Below are 14,180 nucleotides of genomic sequence, written 5' to 3' on the forward strand. Positions count from 1 at the left end.
CTACTGCAGGAAAACTGCAAATTTTCCTGGGGCAAGCTCTTTCCTTGTCCTTAAGGAAGCACTAACAACTTCTCCAGTTCCAGCATTGTATGAAGAAAAAGACAAGATAGAACTTGAAGAATGATATGACACTTCCTGGGCCGGCCGTTGTTGCCAAGCGGTTCTAGGCGCTTCAGTCCGGAACCGCGCTGCTGCTGCTACAGTGGCAGATTCGAATCCTGCCTCGGGCATGGATGTGTGTGATGTCCATAGGTTAGTTAGGTTTAAGTAGTTCTAAGTCTTGGGGACTGATGACCTCAGTCCCATAGTGCTTAGAGCCATTTTTTGAACACTTCCTGGCAGATTAAAACTGTGTGTCGGACCGAGACACAAACTCGGGACGTTTGCCTTTCACGGGAAAGTACTCCATCAAGTGAGCTGCCCCAGAACGACTCACGACCCGTCCTCATAGCTTTACAGGTGGAACACTTGCCCACGAAAAGCAAAGGTCCCGAGTTCGAGTGTCGTTCCGGCACACAGTTTTAATCTCCCAGGGAGGGTTGGGTTGTTTGGGGAAGGAGACCAGACAGCGAGGTCATCGGTCTCATCTGATTAGGGAAGGACGGGGAAGGAAGTCGGCCGTGCCCTTTGAAAGGAACCATCCCGGCATTTGCATGAAGCGATTTAGGGAAATCACGGAAAACCTAAATAGGATGGCCGGGCGCGGAATTGAATCGTCGTCCTCCCGAATCCGAGTCCAGTGTCTAACCACTGCGCCACCTCGCTCGGTAATCTCCCAGGGAGTTTGAAGATAGAACTTCACACTGGCGCTAGAAGGACTGGCATAGAGCTGTTCTAGTACATGTGCATGAAGGTACTGAAAAGGGACACAAACACAGTCGCACCGATTACCTGTCAAGAAACACAGCAGCGTGGATGGAATCTCAGACATTGCTGCCTTAAATGACATTGATGTTGAATAGAAGCCTTGGAGAAAACGGATTCGACCACAGGCAAATCACAGTTAATAATCGGAGCATTGTGTAAGAATTACTTCGATCTGATGAGGCGAAACGGTTGCTCATCATCCCGGCTTATCAACAGGAAGCTGTTCTGATGTATTTCTACGACGCTCCAACATTTGGTCACCTGTGATTCATGAAGATTCTTGACCGAATCAGAAGGAGGTATCACTAACCAAGTCTCTAATGATCTGTTACACATTATGTGAGCAACTGTAAGGAATCCCAACGACTGTAGCACGTGCCATAATTACCTCTGGGGCACTTGGTACCAATAGGGCCTGCAGTAGCGCCATTCCACCGAATTGGAATCGACCTCTTGAGGTTTCACACAGTGCTTTAACAACACGTTGGCAGATGTGCTCACGATATACGTTGATACTGAACAGAGAGAAAACACAGCCAAGCACGACACTACAGGCTTCACATCGTTATTTCTGCTCCATGTTCGGGAGGTCTAAATGACGATGGATACACCGCTCTCGGTTTCAAACGGGACGATAGTCAGGGTGACTACGTGAAATAGCTCATCACTAGGACTGAAGAAGCAAGGCAACTGGACGCCCAGGGAAAGACTCAAGGCGCTATAACGCGGAGCACCGGTCAGCGAGATACAGCCTGCTGGACTTGGTTTTGGGTTTTCGAGCCTGTGCGGAAATTAGGACTATCGGAAAAGTCACTAAAGCGCTACTTTCAACCGTATCGTATCCTTCGTCGCTTGTCGGACGTCACATATGAAGTAGCTGATTGTGACCCTTCATCAAGAAGACCAAAGCACACAGAGGAGTATTCCATGTCCTCCGTGTGTAGCCCTACTACAGTCCAGAGGCGCGTATCAACGTTGGGAGGTTCAAGAAAACTGAAGATCCTCTCGACGATGGCAAAGCTTCAACGGGAGAGGCTCATCGTTGTGATGAGGGTGTAACAGCGCGGCCACAAAGCGACGATCCTCCACCGCCGCCATTGTTAGTTTCGTAATAAATGGATCATTTGCACGATATATCGTAATGATGTAGAACAAGTCATTTTACATTCAAATCACAAATTAATTTGTAAATTGGCTACATTTGGACATTTATATGTTTTTAAGAAATTATTATTATTACACATGCAGATGTGAGTTAGTATTTCCAACCCACCACATTTTACACATTACGATAGTAGAAATTCTTCTACGAAAGAGAAGGAGCTGTCAAAGAGAAATATTTTCAATTTGTTTTCATTGTGCTTTTCAGTCTGTCAGCCATTTTGTAACACTGGGTAACTAATAAAAAAATTTAGTTGCGCCGTTGTGTATCCCGTTTTGCTTAAGACAACCTTAATGAAGAGTCATTTCTCCTTCTGATATTGTAATTGCGTACATCATTGCTCATTTTGAATTGCAGTGGATTATTTACAACAAACTTAATGAGGAAATATATATACTGTGAAGCTGTAGTCGGAATGCCGAACTCATTAAATAGATGTCTACAAGATGATCGTGGGTCAGCGCCTCATATTTTTCGTACAGAACGTTTTTGAGTGATGAAGGCTTTCTTTCTTACAGATCTGTTACCCCAGAGCATTATTCCCTACGACATTATTAAATGAGGATATGCAAAATATGTCAGCTAAATGGTTTGTTTCTCTCAGAGAATCACTGACTAGATTTAGAGACAAAGTGCTGTAGTCCTCTGCATTCAGAACCGGAGATTGAGTAACGCGGCGAGCTCCGGTGCAGGCAGTGAGGTGTAGTGGTTAGCTTCGCTGGTTAACATGGTAAGGATCACCAGTTCAAACACGACCACTAGTAGATATTAGTTATTTAGTATTTATCAGTTCTGAATTATTCTCGAAGTATGTATATACTTTAATATGCCATGTTTGTATGAATACCACCATCCTGGAATGGTTCTGTAAATGGCTGTACTCTCTGCCTAGAACTTCCGTTCTGGTTTGGCTGTCCTTCGGCGTCAATACTAAACGCGCTTTCTGTGCTAAGCGTTGTATTTCACTGGCGATCCAGCCATCGGATCTGGACTTGAATGTCGTTACCACCTGACAATATTATGATGGTATAGGTGAATAAGACTTGTCGCCAATAAAATCACAATAATACTCATATATCACTAACTCAAACAGGTAAAAATGTTGGAAGTGTCAGAGGCGTTTTCATTGTGTTTTAACATCGAATGGGGTTTTATTGTTGTCTGTCTTCTGACTGGTTTGATGCGGCACACTGTACTTCCTATACTGTGTCAAACTCTTCATCTCAAAGCAGCACTTCTACCCAACGTTCACAGTCCTCAGTTACTATTTAGAATTTTGTTTTTCATCTACACCTACATCATACTCCGCAAGCCCCTTAATAGTGTGTAGCGAAGGGGGCTTCTGGCGCCACTAACTAATCCCCCGTAGTTTGTTCCACTTGCATATGGCGCATTCGAAAAATGATTGACGGTAAGCCTCTGCACTGGCTCTAATTTCTCGAATTTTCTCCTCGTGGTCATTACGCGACGTGTATGTGGGAGGAAGTGCTGTTATCCGAGTCTTCCCGCAAAGTACTCTCGAAATTTCAGTAGTAAACCTCTCCGTGATGCACAATGTTTCTCTTCTAACGTCTGCCAAAGCTGAGCATCTCAGCAACGCTGTCGTGCCGACTAAACGATCCTGTGACGAAACGCGCCGCCTTGTGTTGGATCTCCTCTATGTCTTCTATCAGTCCTACCTGGTAAGGATCTCACATTATTGAACAGTACTCAAGAATCGATCGAATAAACGCCTTATAAGCCGCGTCTTTCGTGGATGAGTTAAGTTTTCTTAAGATTATTCCTATGATTCTCAGTCATGCATCTGCTTTTTCTACTATTTATTTTATGTGGTCGCTCCACTTAAGATCACTCTGGATAGTTAATCCTAGTTATTTAACGGCAGATAATGTTTCCATCAGTTTCTCATCAATAGTGTAGTTGTAGTGGCTTCCTTTTTCCTTTTCTTTGTGTGATCAGCTTTCTGACTGGTCTGATGTGGCCCGCCACGAATTTCGTCTCCTGTGCCAACTTTTTCATCTCAGAGTAGCTATTCAACCTACGTTCTCAATTATTTGCTCGATGTATTCCAACCTCTGTTTTCCTCTACAGTTTTTACCCCCTACAGCACCCTCTAGTACCAAGGAAGTTATTCCCTGATGTTTTCACAGATGCCTTATCAGTCTTGCCATTTTCGGAATTGTGTGGATGATGTTTTTCCGAAAGTCTGTTGGTATATCGCCTACCTCATATATTCTACACACCAAGGTGAATAGTCTCTTTTTTTTTCTCACTTCCCTCCAACGACCTTAAAAATTCCGATGGGATGTTATCTATCCCTTCTTCCTCATGTCGTCTTAAGTCGACCAAAGCTCTTTTAAATTCCGATTCTAGTACTGGATTCCCTATATCTTCTCTGCCGACTCTTGTTTCTTCTTCTTCTATTACGAAATCAGACAAGTCTTTCCCGTCATAGAGGCCTTCAGTGTTCTCTTTCCACCTATCCGCTCTCTCTTCTGCATTTAGCAGCGAAATTCCCATTGACTCTTAATGTTACCGCCCTTGCTTTTAATTTCACCAAAGGTTGTTTTGACTTTTCTATATACTGAGTCAGTCTTTCCAACAATCATATCCTTTTCGATTTCTTCACATTTTTCATGTAGTCATTTCGCCTTAGCTTCCCTACACTTCCTACTCATATCCTTCGTGAGTGCCTTGTATTTCTGTATTCCTGAATTTCCCTGAACATTTTTGTACATCCTCCTTTTGTCGATCAACTGAATTATTTCTTCCGCTACCCAAGGTTTATCGCAGTCTCGTTACTTTCGTGTCTCGTTACCTTCGTGTCTCGTTTCGTAATCTAATTCCCTCGACATCACTTGATTTAATTCGACTGCATTCCATTACCCTTTTTTTCCACTATTGATCTTCATCTTACATCCTCCTTTCAAGAAGCTGTCTATTCCATTTAGCTGCTCTTTAATGTCCTCTGCTGTCTCTGAAAGAAGTACAACGTAACCGGCAAAGGTCAAACTTATTATTTCTCCTCCGTGAACTTTATTTTCCTACTCCAAATTTTTCTTTGGTTTCCTTCACTGCTTGTTCAAAGTAGACATTAAATAACATCGGAATATGCTACGATCCATCTCACTCCCTTCTCAACCACTGCTTTCCTGTCATACCCTTCGACTCATAACTGCCGTCTTGTCTCTGTCCGAAACATTGCTGTATCTGTTGCAAAAAAAAGTAATTAATTGTGTTTTCTTTTTTTTCTGAATGATGCTCGGCTCTCGTATAAATGAGAGACATATTATAAGTTGTACGGATGAAGTAGAGTTTAGACAGCCTGGTTTGCCTGCAGGACGTGCAGGGCAACCGCGTGGAGGGCGTGGGCCGGTCCAGCGGTGGAGACGCGCTCCAGCAGCAGCAGCAGCTGGGCCGCCTGGTGCTCAGGGAGAACCTGCTCAAGGGCCGCATCGTGCTCGCCGACTACGGGGTGAGTTACATCAACGCTAATGTGGGAACAACAGAGGCAGATATAGCAGCAGCAAAACGAGTTTTTGTTATCTTCTGTCCAGAACACTATTCCAACGAAACCGTGATATAGTCAGACGAATCTTCTGAGGAGACATGTGACATCAGTTATTCAAATAAGGTTGGGAAATGCATGTTTTTCTGTGCATCTCTAGTGTTCGACTTTAAGACCCTCCCACAGTCAGCAAACACCAAAAGCCGGTGGAGATTTTAATCAGATTATTTTGGGATGTACTAAAGGCGCATCGCACCAAAGTAAACTGTTGGGAAACTTTGTAAAAGTGCGAATTCCCTTGCTAACAAATATTAAAACTCTAATTAGTCACATCACCTTTCTTCAGGTGCCAGTCCACAGATTCGATGTGATTTCTGGGCATTAAAACCAATTTAAACGCCCATCGTAGATCGTTAAATTCCTTATCAGATGAAATTTATTGCATAATAAGTTAACTTTGTGTTCTGCCTTACGGCTGGTCTTGTCATTAGGGAAGCCTCGTCAGAGAGGTCCACCGCATGAGCGTCTAGGGAAGTATTCCTATGGTGGTTTCCCGTTGCATTCCACTGATGATGATGATGATGAAATGATAATGAGGACAACACAACAACCAGTGCCTGAGCAGAGAAAATCTCCGATCCAGCCGGGAATCGAACCCGGGCCCCTTGGCATGACAGACAGCCGCGCTGACCACTCAGCTATCGGGGCGGACTATTGTATAATAATGGCCAATACAATAAAATTCATCTGTATAAAGAATTTGGCAGCCTATGATGGACATTTAAAATAGTTTTATCAATCAGAAAATCTAAATTAACAGTTCAATAGCACAAAGCCTGCAAGGAGAGGACACAAATCTCTGAGCTATCATATAGTAACACTTGTAAATTTATGTACAAATAAATTAGCTGTATGCTTAAAATTTAACTGTCATCACTAACCTTGATAAGCAATTGCAACGGCTGTATCGTTCCCAGCAGCCGGCCGCTGTGGCGGAGCGGTTCTAGGCGCTTCAGTCTGGAATCGCGCGCGACCGCTACGGTCGCAGGTTCGAATCCTGCCTCGGGCATGGATGTGTGTGATGTCCTCAGGTTAGTTAGGTTTAAGTAGTTCTAAGTTCTAGGGGACTCTTGACCTCAGATATTTAGTCCCATAGTGCATAGAGCCATTTGAACCATTTTGTTCCCAGCAAAATCCAATAATATTACGAGTATGAACGCCAAGTTCTGCTCCTCTCTGATCTCTTTGAATGATTTCTGTAACACACATTGTGGAGGAAAACATCTCAATATTAAGGCTAGAGCAGGGTCGGGCCCCCCCTGAATCGAGTAAACGTTTCCAAATATCCATCCCCCGGCAGTATACCGTTGCAGAGCTACGGACATACAACGGTAGCCATTAGAGATCATAAATGAGCTCATACTCGCTTTAAACTCGCCAGCGAGTCCTGTGATACCATCTCCGAACTCGCAATCTCCGTGTGCCCGTAGACTCGACTCGTGACTGTCCAAGGCTGCCCACTCGTCCCCTGAGTCTGTTGGATACAAGTGATCCCGGCTCGCTCAGGAAGGAGAGCGAGTACACGAGTCCGCAAGTATAGCCTCCGACCCGCGTCAATCCGCTACATACGCAACCGTCCTAAATTTCCGCCATTAAACTGTAAATTCCTATTCATTTATTTCACACAACCATGATTTCCGCTTTAGAGCTATTCTCAAGTGCAAGTTGAATTGTCACAAAATGTCCGATCTGCCTAAATGACAGAAGCAGGTTATGTAACAATGTAACGACTGCTGAGATAGCAGTGAATATAGTTCTGTTTATACATATATTTACATAGACGAAAATTTTTGGAAGGCTACTGTAAATTTATTGTAATATTTTCTATCTATTCAAAGAGTGTCTAACGTTTACATTGATTTATACACACTTTATAGTCGTTTTCTGGTAGTGAAGGCGAAATAAACAAGAACACAACCATTTTGTTTGTATGATGCAAAATTTTGTATGTTTTCCGTCAGAAGCGTGGACTATAGCGTGTAACTTACTCCAGATCTCACTGTTCCTCTAACGGAACAAATGTGCAATAGTGTACTTTGTATCAATTAATTTTCGTCTTACACCCTCCACAGTCTCACAAAACACACATAGCACTCCACGCTATCTGATCCCGATAGTCGGTCACTTCGCCGGCCGCGGTGGTCTAGCGGTTCTAGGCGCTGCAGTCTGGTACCGCGTGACCGCTACGGTCGCAGGTTCGAATCCTGCCTCGGGCATGGATGTGTGTGATGTCCTTAGGTTAGTTAGGTTTAAGTAGTTCTAAGTTCTAGGGGACTGATGACCACAGATGTTAAGTCCCATAGTGCTCAGAGCCATTTTTTCGGTCACTTCGCCTAGTCACTGCCACTTTACAGCAGCAAGATCGTGTACTCATTTTCCGTACTAAGAAGTCACGACCAACCTTACACTGCTGCATGCTTCAATAAGAGAGAACAAGTAGACGAATGTGAAGCCACCGCAGCGCCACAGTTCTCAGACTCGTCACACACGCAGAACAGCGGGAGCGAAGGAACCCCGTTAACAGTGATGCAACAGCTGCGCCTGGATTTGTCAAGTATGCAACCCGAACATCACACCCGTACTCGCTCCGTTTCTATCTCCAGTAGGCATACAACGTGGAGCACTAGGAAATTTGTCCAAAAAGCGAGAGAGTTTGACTTTGTACAACGTTGTAGTTCTGTCACATAAACCTTCTGCCGTGTTATGCTGCTGACACTGTCAACTTTGTAGCAAAATTGGAGGCAAGAATGTCGATCATACGCTGTAAAAAATGCGATGTGAGAAAAAAGAGCGTTTAAAATTTAGTTTCACCATTGTCTTAGTTTGCACTTACTCACCTACTGCACTTGTTAGAATAAATGTTTGTTCACGTACTCTGTACATTAACAAAAATTAAAATATGGCACGTTTATCCATACATACTATGGTTCAAATGGGTCTGAGCACTATGGGACTTAACTTCTGAGGTCATCAGTCCCCTAGAACTTAGAACTACTTAAACCTAACTAACCTAAGGACATCACACACATCCATGCCCTAGGCAGGATTCGAACCTGCGACCGTAGCGGTCACGCGGTACCAGACTGCAGTGCCTAGAACCGCGCGGCCACTTCGGCCGGCCATACATACTATAAAATTGAATGTACATGTATTTTTATGTATGTATGTTCCACATCTCGTTCTAAACCGCTGGACCGATTTCAATCAAACTTGGTACACGTATCACGTACTGTCTGGAAAGAATCATTGTGGAGGTAAGAACCATATAACTGCCAAAACGTGCGGATGAGGATGAAAAAGCACTGTAGCCACGACGCGCGAATTCCCATACTTTATTCATCCTGCATTTGAGGATGATAGCAACCCGCCAGGTTAGACGAGAGCGCTAATGCGCTGCTTCCTCGACTCGGGTAGGCGCCCCGGCCCCGTATCGTATCCGCCCGGCGGTTTACCAACGAGGGCCGGTGTTCCAACCAACCTGGATGTGGTTTTTAGGCGGTTTTCCACATCCCACTAGGTGAATACCAGGCTGGTCCCCATGTTACACGACTTGCAGACACCTGAACACGTTCACACTATTTCGGGAATCACAGACAGCTGGGGTACACTAATTCCGTCCCGGAGGGGGGGGGGGGGGGGGGGGTACGGGGTGGCGCCAGGAAGGACATTCGGCCACCCCTTAACATTAACCTTGCCAATACTGATCCTAACCATGCCGAGACTGCGAAACCGCGGGATAAAGATACAAGTGAAAGAAGAAGAAGAATTTGAGAATGAGAGCACTTAGTGACTTGCAAAAAACTTCACACATATTTTAAAACCTTTCCGAAAATTTTCTCGCTAAAATCCTCCACAAAGTGATGAAACGAAAAGTTCATCTCTTACTGCATTTTCGTTGTTCATGCAGTAAAACTGCCACATGATGCATGACTTTTTAATTAATTATTTCTTTACTGCTATCTACATTCGCGACAGGTTTGTCAGAGTATCCACGTATACCACTGAATATACCAGCGAAATTGTATCATTGTAAGACTCACAGTTCAGGAGATACGACTTCATAAATACTGAGAAGCGTGAGAAATTGCCGCATCATGTATGACGTTTTAATTTATTCCTTCCTCACCACTAACTCTATTCAAAACACGTTTCGCAGACAGCTGCCACATACAGCACTGGAAATCAATGCATAATTATGTCATGCCCGACTTATAGTTCATGAGTTACGACGCCGTAAAAACTGAACTGCGTAAAAATGAAACAGCGTGGTGAAATTCACTAGAGGTACACGTGAATCATGTGTACGAATATGTGTGAAATATGTTAAATACATGTAAAATATGTTTGACATGTTGTTGGCGGGCAAAACCACGGGTAAAGAGATCATACTAAACGACTGGAACGATTTCAATCAGATTTAGTACAAATGGTTCAAATGGCTCTGAGCACTATGGGACTTAACTTCTGAAGTCATCTGTCCCCTAGAACTTAGAACTACTTAAACCTAACTAACCTAAGGACATCACACACGTCCATGCCCGAGGCAGGATTCGAACCTGCGACCGTAGCGATTTGGTACACAATGTAGCCAACCGCAGATATAAATTTTAAGTTCGCCTAGGTTTGATCATTCAGCCGAAACCATTAACGTAAGCTAGTTTCATCAGTACTCCTAACTGCGCTCATCCGCATAACAGGTATTAGCTGGGGCAAGTAATTTAAATGCACACACTTGGGCTGTGATTGGTTGTCGTTTTATGGCCGAAGCTCCGCAACGATGCATTTCAGACCTACAGTTATCCAGAAAATTTTGCTCGATTCGACTTCCCCTATTGTGCCACGAAGTCATAATGCGGTTTTTTGTCTCTATCATGCGTGTCCATTATGCGCCACACTAGTGAACAATAAAATAGGTTTGATGCTGAGAACGGAGTACAGACCTTGCATATCGCTCAAGGAGGCAAGATCCACCACGAGGATTCTAAACAGCTACCCGTGTGCATCGCACTAGCCTTAACAACCGCCTGCGCTTGCGGAGACGTGGGTGGTTTACTCGTGGTCCCCATTTCAACAAGACGACTGTATAGCCAACTACCGTAATGAAGTCAGTCCGATCCTGGACACAGAGCTGATAGTCCGCCGTGTATGAATAATATGCAATAACATCAGACTCACCATTGTGGACCCACAGGTCACCGTACCGTCTCTTTTCCTTATTGCATCATGTATACAACAAATGTGACTGTTTTAGCGTAGCAGAGCGAGACAGCCGAGTTCCAAGGGCGTATCCTCACAGCTTGGCAATTAGTTACACCTTACACTTCACAAGACAGGTGCTGAATCCGATTAGGCGATGGCCGGCCACTGTGGCAGAGCGGGTCTAGGCGCTTCAGTCTGGAACCGCTACGGTCGCTGGTTCGAATCCTGCCTCGGGCATGGATGTGTGTGATGTCCTTAGGTTAGTTAGGTTTAAGTAGTTCTAAGTTATAGGAGATTTATGATCTCAGATGTTAAGTCCCATAGTGCTCAGAGCCATTTGAACCTTTTGGATTTGATTAGGCGATGTAGACTTTATCGCCCAGGGCGCTTGAACATGAATACTGTTTCCAATATACTACTCCCCCGAACCTTTTCTTTATAAAGTGATATTTATAGTATATATTAAGGCAGCCCTACGAAACAGTATAAATTTAAGTGACTATAATTTATGAAACTGTGCGTCCCAGACGTACATGAAAGAGTCCTATCACGTCACGTTTTTCTATAAAAACATAAAAAATAAGAAAATAACGGCATTTAACGAACTGACTGCTGTGATCCATACTAGGTATCCGTGTTTTACTTGTCCCTTTAACTTTAACATTCTTCCCATTTCTTCTATCCCACTCGGTTCACTGTACACATTTCACTTCCACACAGCGCTGTCGATGCATAATTTTGAAACTATTTTAAGAACAGGCTAATATTTCTGACTGTTATTTTCTTACGTTGATGGAAGCTGTCTTTGCATTTGATAGTCTGCGACTTCTGTCTTTCTTAACCCGGCCACTTCGTTTACATTTGCTTTCAAGATACCAAAATAGTGTCATTTCTTTCACTGTCTTCTCAAATGTTTATTTGTAATAGATGATATTTTCGTTCCTGGCGGTCCTTACTTCTCATGTTTTATGTTTTTTTCCTCCGCTATTTTTGCCGCGGGATGCTACATACATGTTCCGTTCTATTTAGCCATTTTTTTTCCTACGCTGGTTTAAGCGAACATTAACGTCGGCATGAATCAGCTAAACTGACGATGTGTGACAAACTGCAAGGCTGCCGTACATTTTCTGAATATTCCTTTTGAACTATGAATTCTGTGAAAATATTCCGTATCTTCCTAACTATGCTCTCTACTAAAGTTATATACTTGATAGATTAAGCAGTTTATTCTAGTCTAGATTACTGATGGCAAGAGACAACAAATTTTGCATCGGCGGAATAGATCAGAAACAATTGATCTCTCAACTGGGTGTGGTGTCGCCATGAACGGCGTTCGATACAATTAATGGTGAATTACTAGGGGGCATTTCGCCACTAATCTTCAGCATTGCACCTAGGGGGCATTTCGCCACTAATCTTCAGCATTGCAAAAGTCACGGATGGTCCTGTCACATTTGCAGTTCGTCTTTTAAGATATTGGAAGCGTATTACAGCACTATGAAGTCAGAAACATAGGAGACGAGAAACTTGCGCAAATAAGGCTGTGAGGAGGGGTCCTGAGTCGTGCCTGGGTAGTTCAGTTCGTGCTGGCACTGTAGCCCAGCGCGTTCGGTCAGGGGGCTGCCTGCCCTCCGTCATTTAAAAAATGAAAAAGATGAGTGAAGTATTCAACTATCAACCTGCGTGGATGTCACGTGACGTCTGCCCAGTCCAAATGCTGGGAATATAACGATTTAAAAAAGAAAAGAAGAGACTGGTAGAGACTTGTCAGCGAAAGGCAGAGGTCCCGAGATCGAGTCTGGATCCGGCACTCAGTTTCAATCTTCCAGGAAGTTTCAAGTCAACACACACTGCGCTACACAGTGAAGATATCATTCTGGAAATTACAGCACCAGTTACAATTTTATTTTTTAACATCACAGCCACAGTCACTATGCCAATTTCAGGTAGTTATGAGCCTTATATCGTGGAGGTACCCAGATGCAGACGCACCTGTATACCTCCACGACGCTAGGTTCTTAACCATCTGAAATTGACCTTAGAGGCTGAAGCCGGCCGTGGTGTCAAAAAATTAAATCGCAGCTGGTACTATAATTTGTTTCCAGTTAATTACTGTAGCTACGGGCACAGTGAAACATCATATTCAATATTCTAGGCAAACAAAAATTATTCGTTTTAATTCGTTAAACTGTGCGTTCTTGGTAAAATATGGTATATTGTACTGATAAACGAAACGTACTTTTAGCTTTGTTTTACAAACTTTATTATTCCTGCACTACTAAGGTTTCGAGCTGCAACGCCATTTTCTAGGACACAATTGATCCCAAAGATGAGAGCCAAGCAAAGATAAACATGTCGACTTCTTAATCTATCGATCCTTGAGATAACTTCTATAGTTTAAGTCAAGAATCGATAGATTAAGAAGCTGACATGATTGTCTTTGCTCGGTTCTCATCTTTTGTATCACCTATGTACTAGAAAATGGCCTATAACTCGAAACGTAGGTCGTAAGTTACTAATAAACTTCGTGTAATAGGGCTAGAAAAGTGTTTCGTTTAATTAATATAATAAATTAGATATACGGCCAGTATGATAGAAGTCCATAAAGCTACCGGACAAGGCAGTCGAGCTATACACTTATTTTGTCGCGTATCTACTTCTACGTCTACTTGGATACTCTGCAAATCACATTTAAGTGCCTGACAGAGGGTTCATCGAACCACTTCACAATTCTCTATTATTCCAATTTCTTATAGCGCGTGGAGAGAACGAACACCTATATCTTTCCGTACGAGCTCTGATATCCTTTATTTTATCATGGTGATCATTTCTCCCTATATAGATCTGTGTCAACAAAATATTTTCGCATTCGAAGGAGAAATTTGGTGATTGGAATTTCGTGAGAAGATTCCGCCGCAACGAGAAACGCCTTTCTTTTAATGATGTCCACCTCACCTCAAATCCTGTATCATTTCTGTGACACTCTCTCCCCTATTTCGCGATAATACAGAGCATGCTGCCCTTCTTTGAACTTTTTCGATGTACTCCGTCAATCCTATCTGGTAAGGATCCTACAGCGCGCAGCACTATTCTAAAAGAGGACGGACAAACGTAGTGTAGGCAGTCTCCTTAGTAGATATGTTTCTAAGTGTCCTGCCAATAAAACGTAGTCTTCGGTTAGCCTTTATCAACAACATTTTCTGTATGTTCCTTCCAATTTAAGTTCTTCGTAATTATAATTCCTAGGTATTTTGTTTGAAATTACGGCCTTTAGATTTGACTGATTTATCGTGTAACCGAAGTTTAACAGATTCCTTTTAACACTCACCCGGATGACCTCACACTTTTCGTTGTTTAGGGTCAACTGCCAATTTTTGCACCATA

At 43.2% G+C, this 14,180-nt stretch overlaps 1 protein-coding gene across 1 annotated transcript in view; it reads left to right on the top strand.

Annotated features, from left to right (window-relative positions):
• LOC126456087 (protein phosphatase PHLPP-like protein) overlaps positions 1-14,180 on the top strand; it is a 414,974-nt gene that overhangs the window by 287,985 nt on the left and 112,809 nt on the right. The window contains exon 8 of the mRNA XM_050091843.1: positions 5,370-5,504. Within this exon, the coding sequence (XP_049947800.1) occupies positions 5,370-5,504 (135 nt within the window). The remainder of the gene's footprint in view (positions 1-5,369; positions 5,505-14,180) is intronic.

Source organism: Schistocerca serialis, chromosome 2 (genome assembly GCF_023864345.2).
Source record: "Schistocerca serialis cubense isolate TAMUIC-IGC-003099 chromosome 2, iqSchSeri2.2, whole genome shotgun sequence".
NCBI lineage: Eukaryota > Metazoa > Arthropoda > Insecta > Orthoptera > Acrididae > Schistocerca > Schistocerca serialis.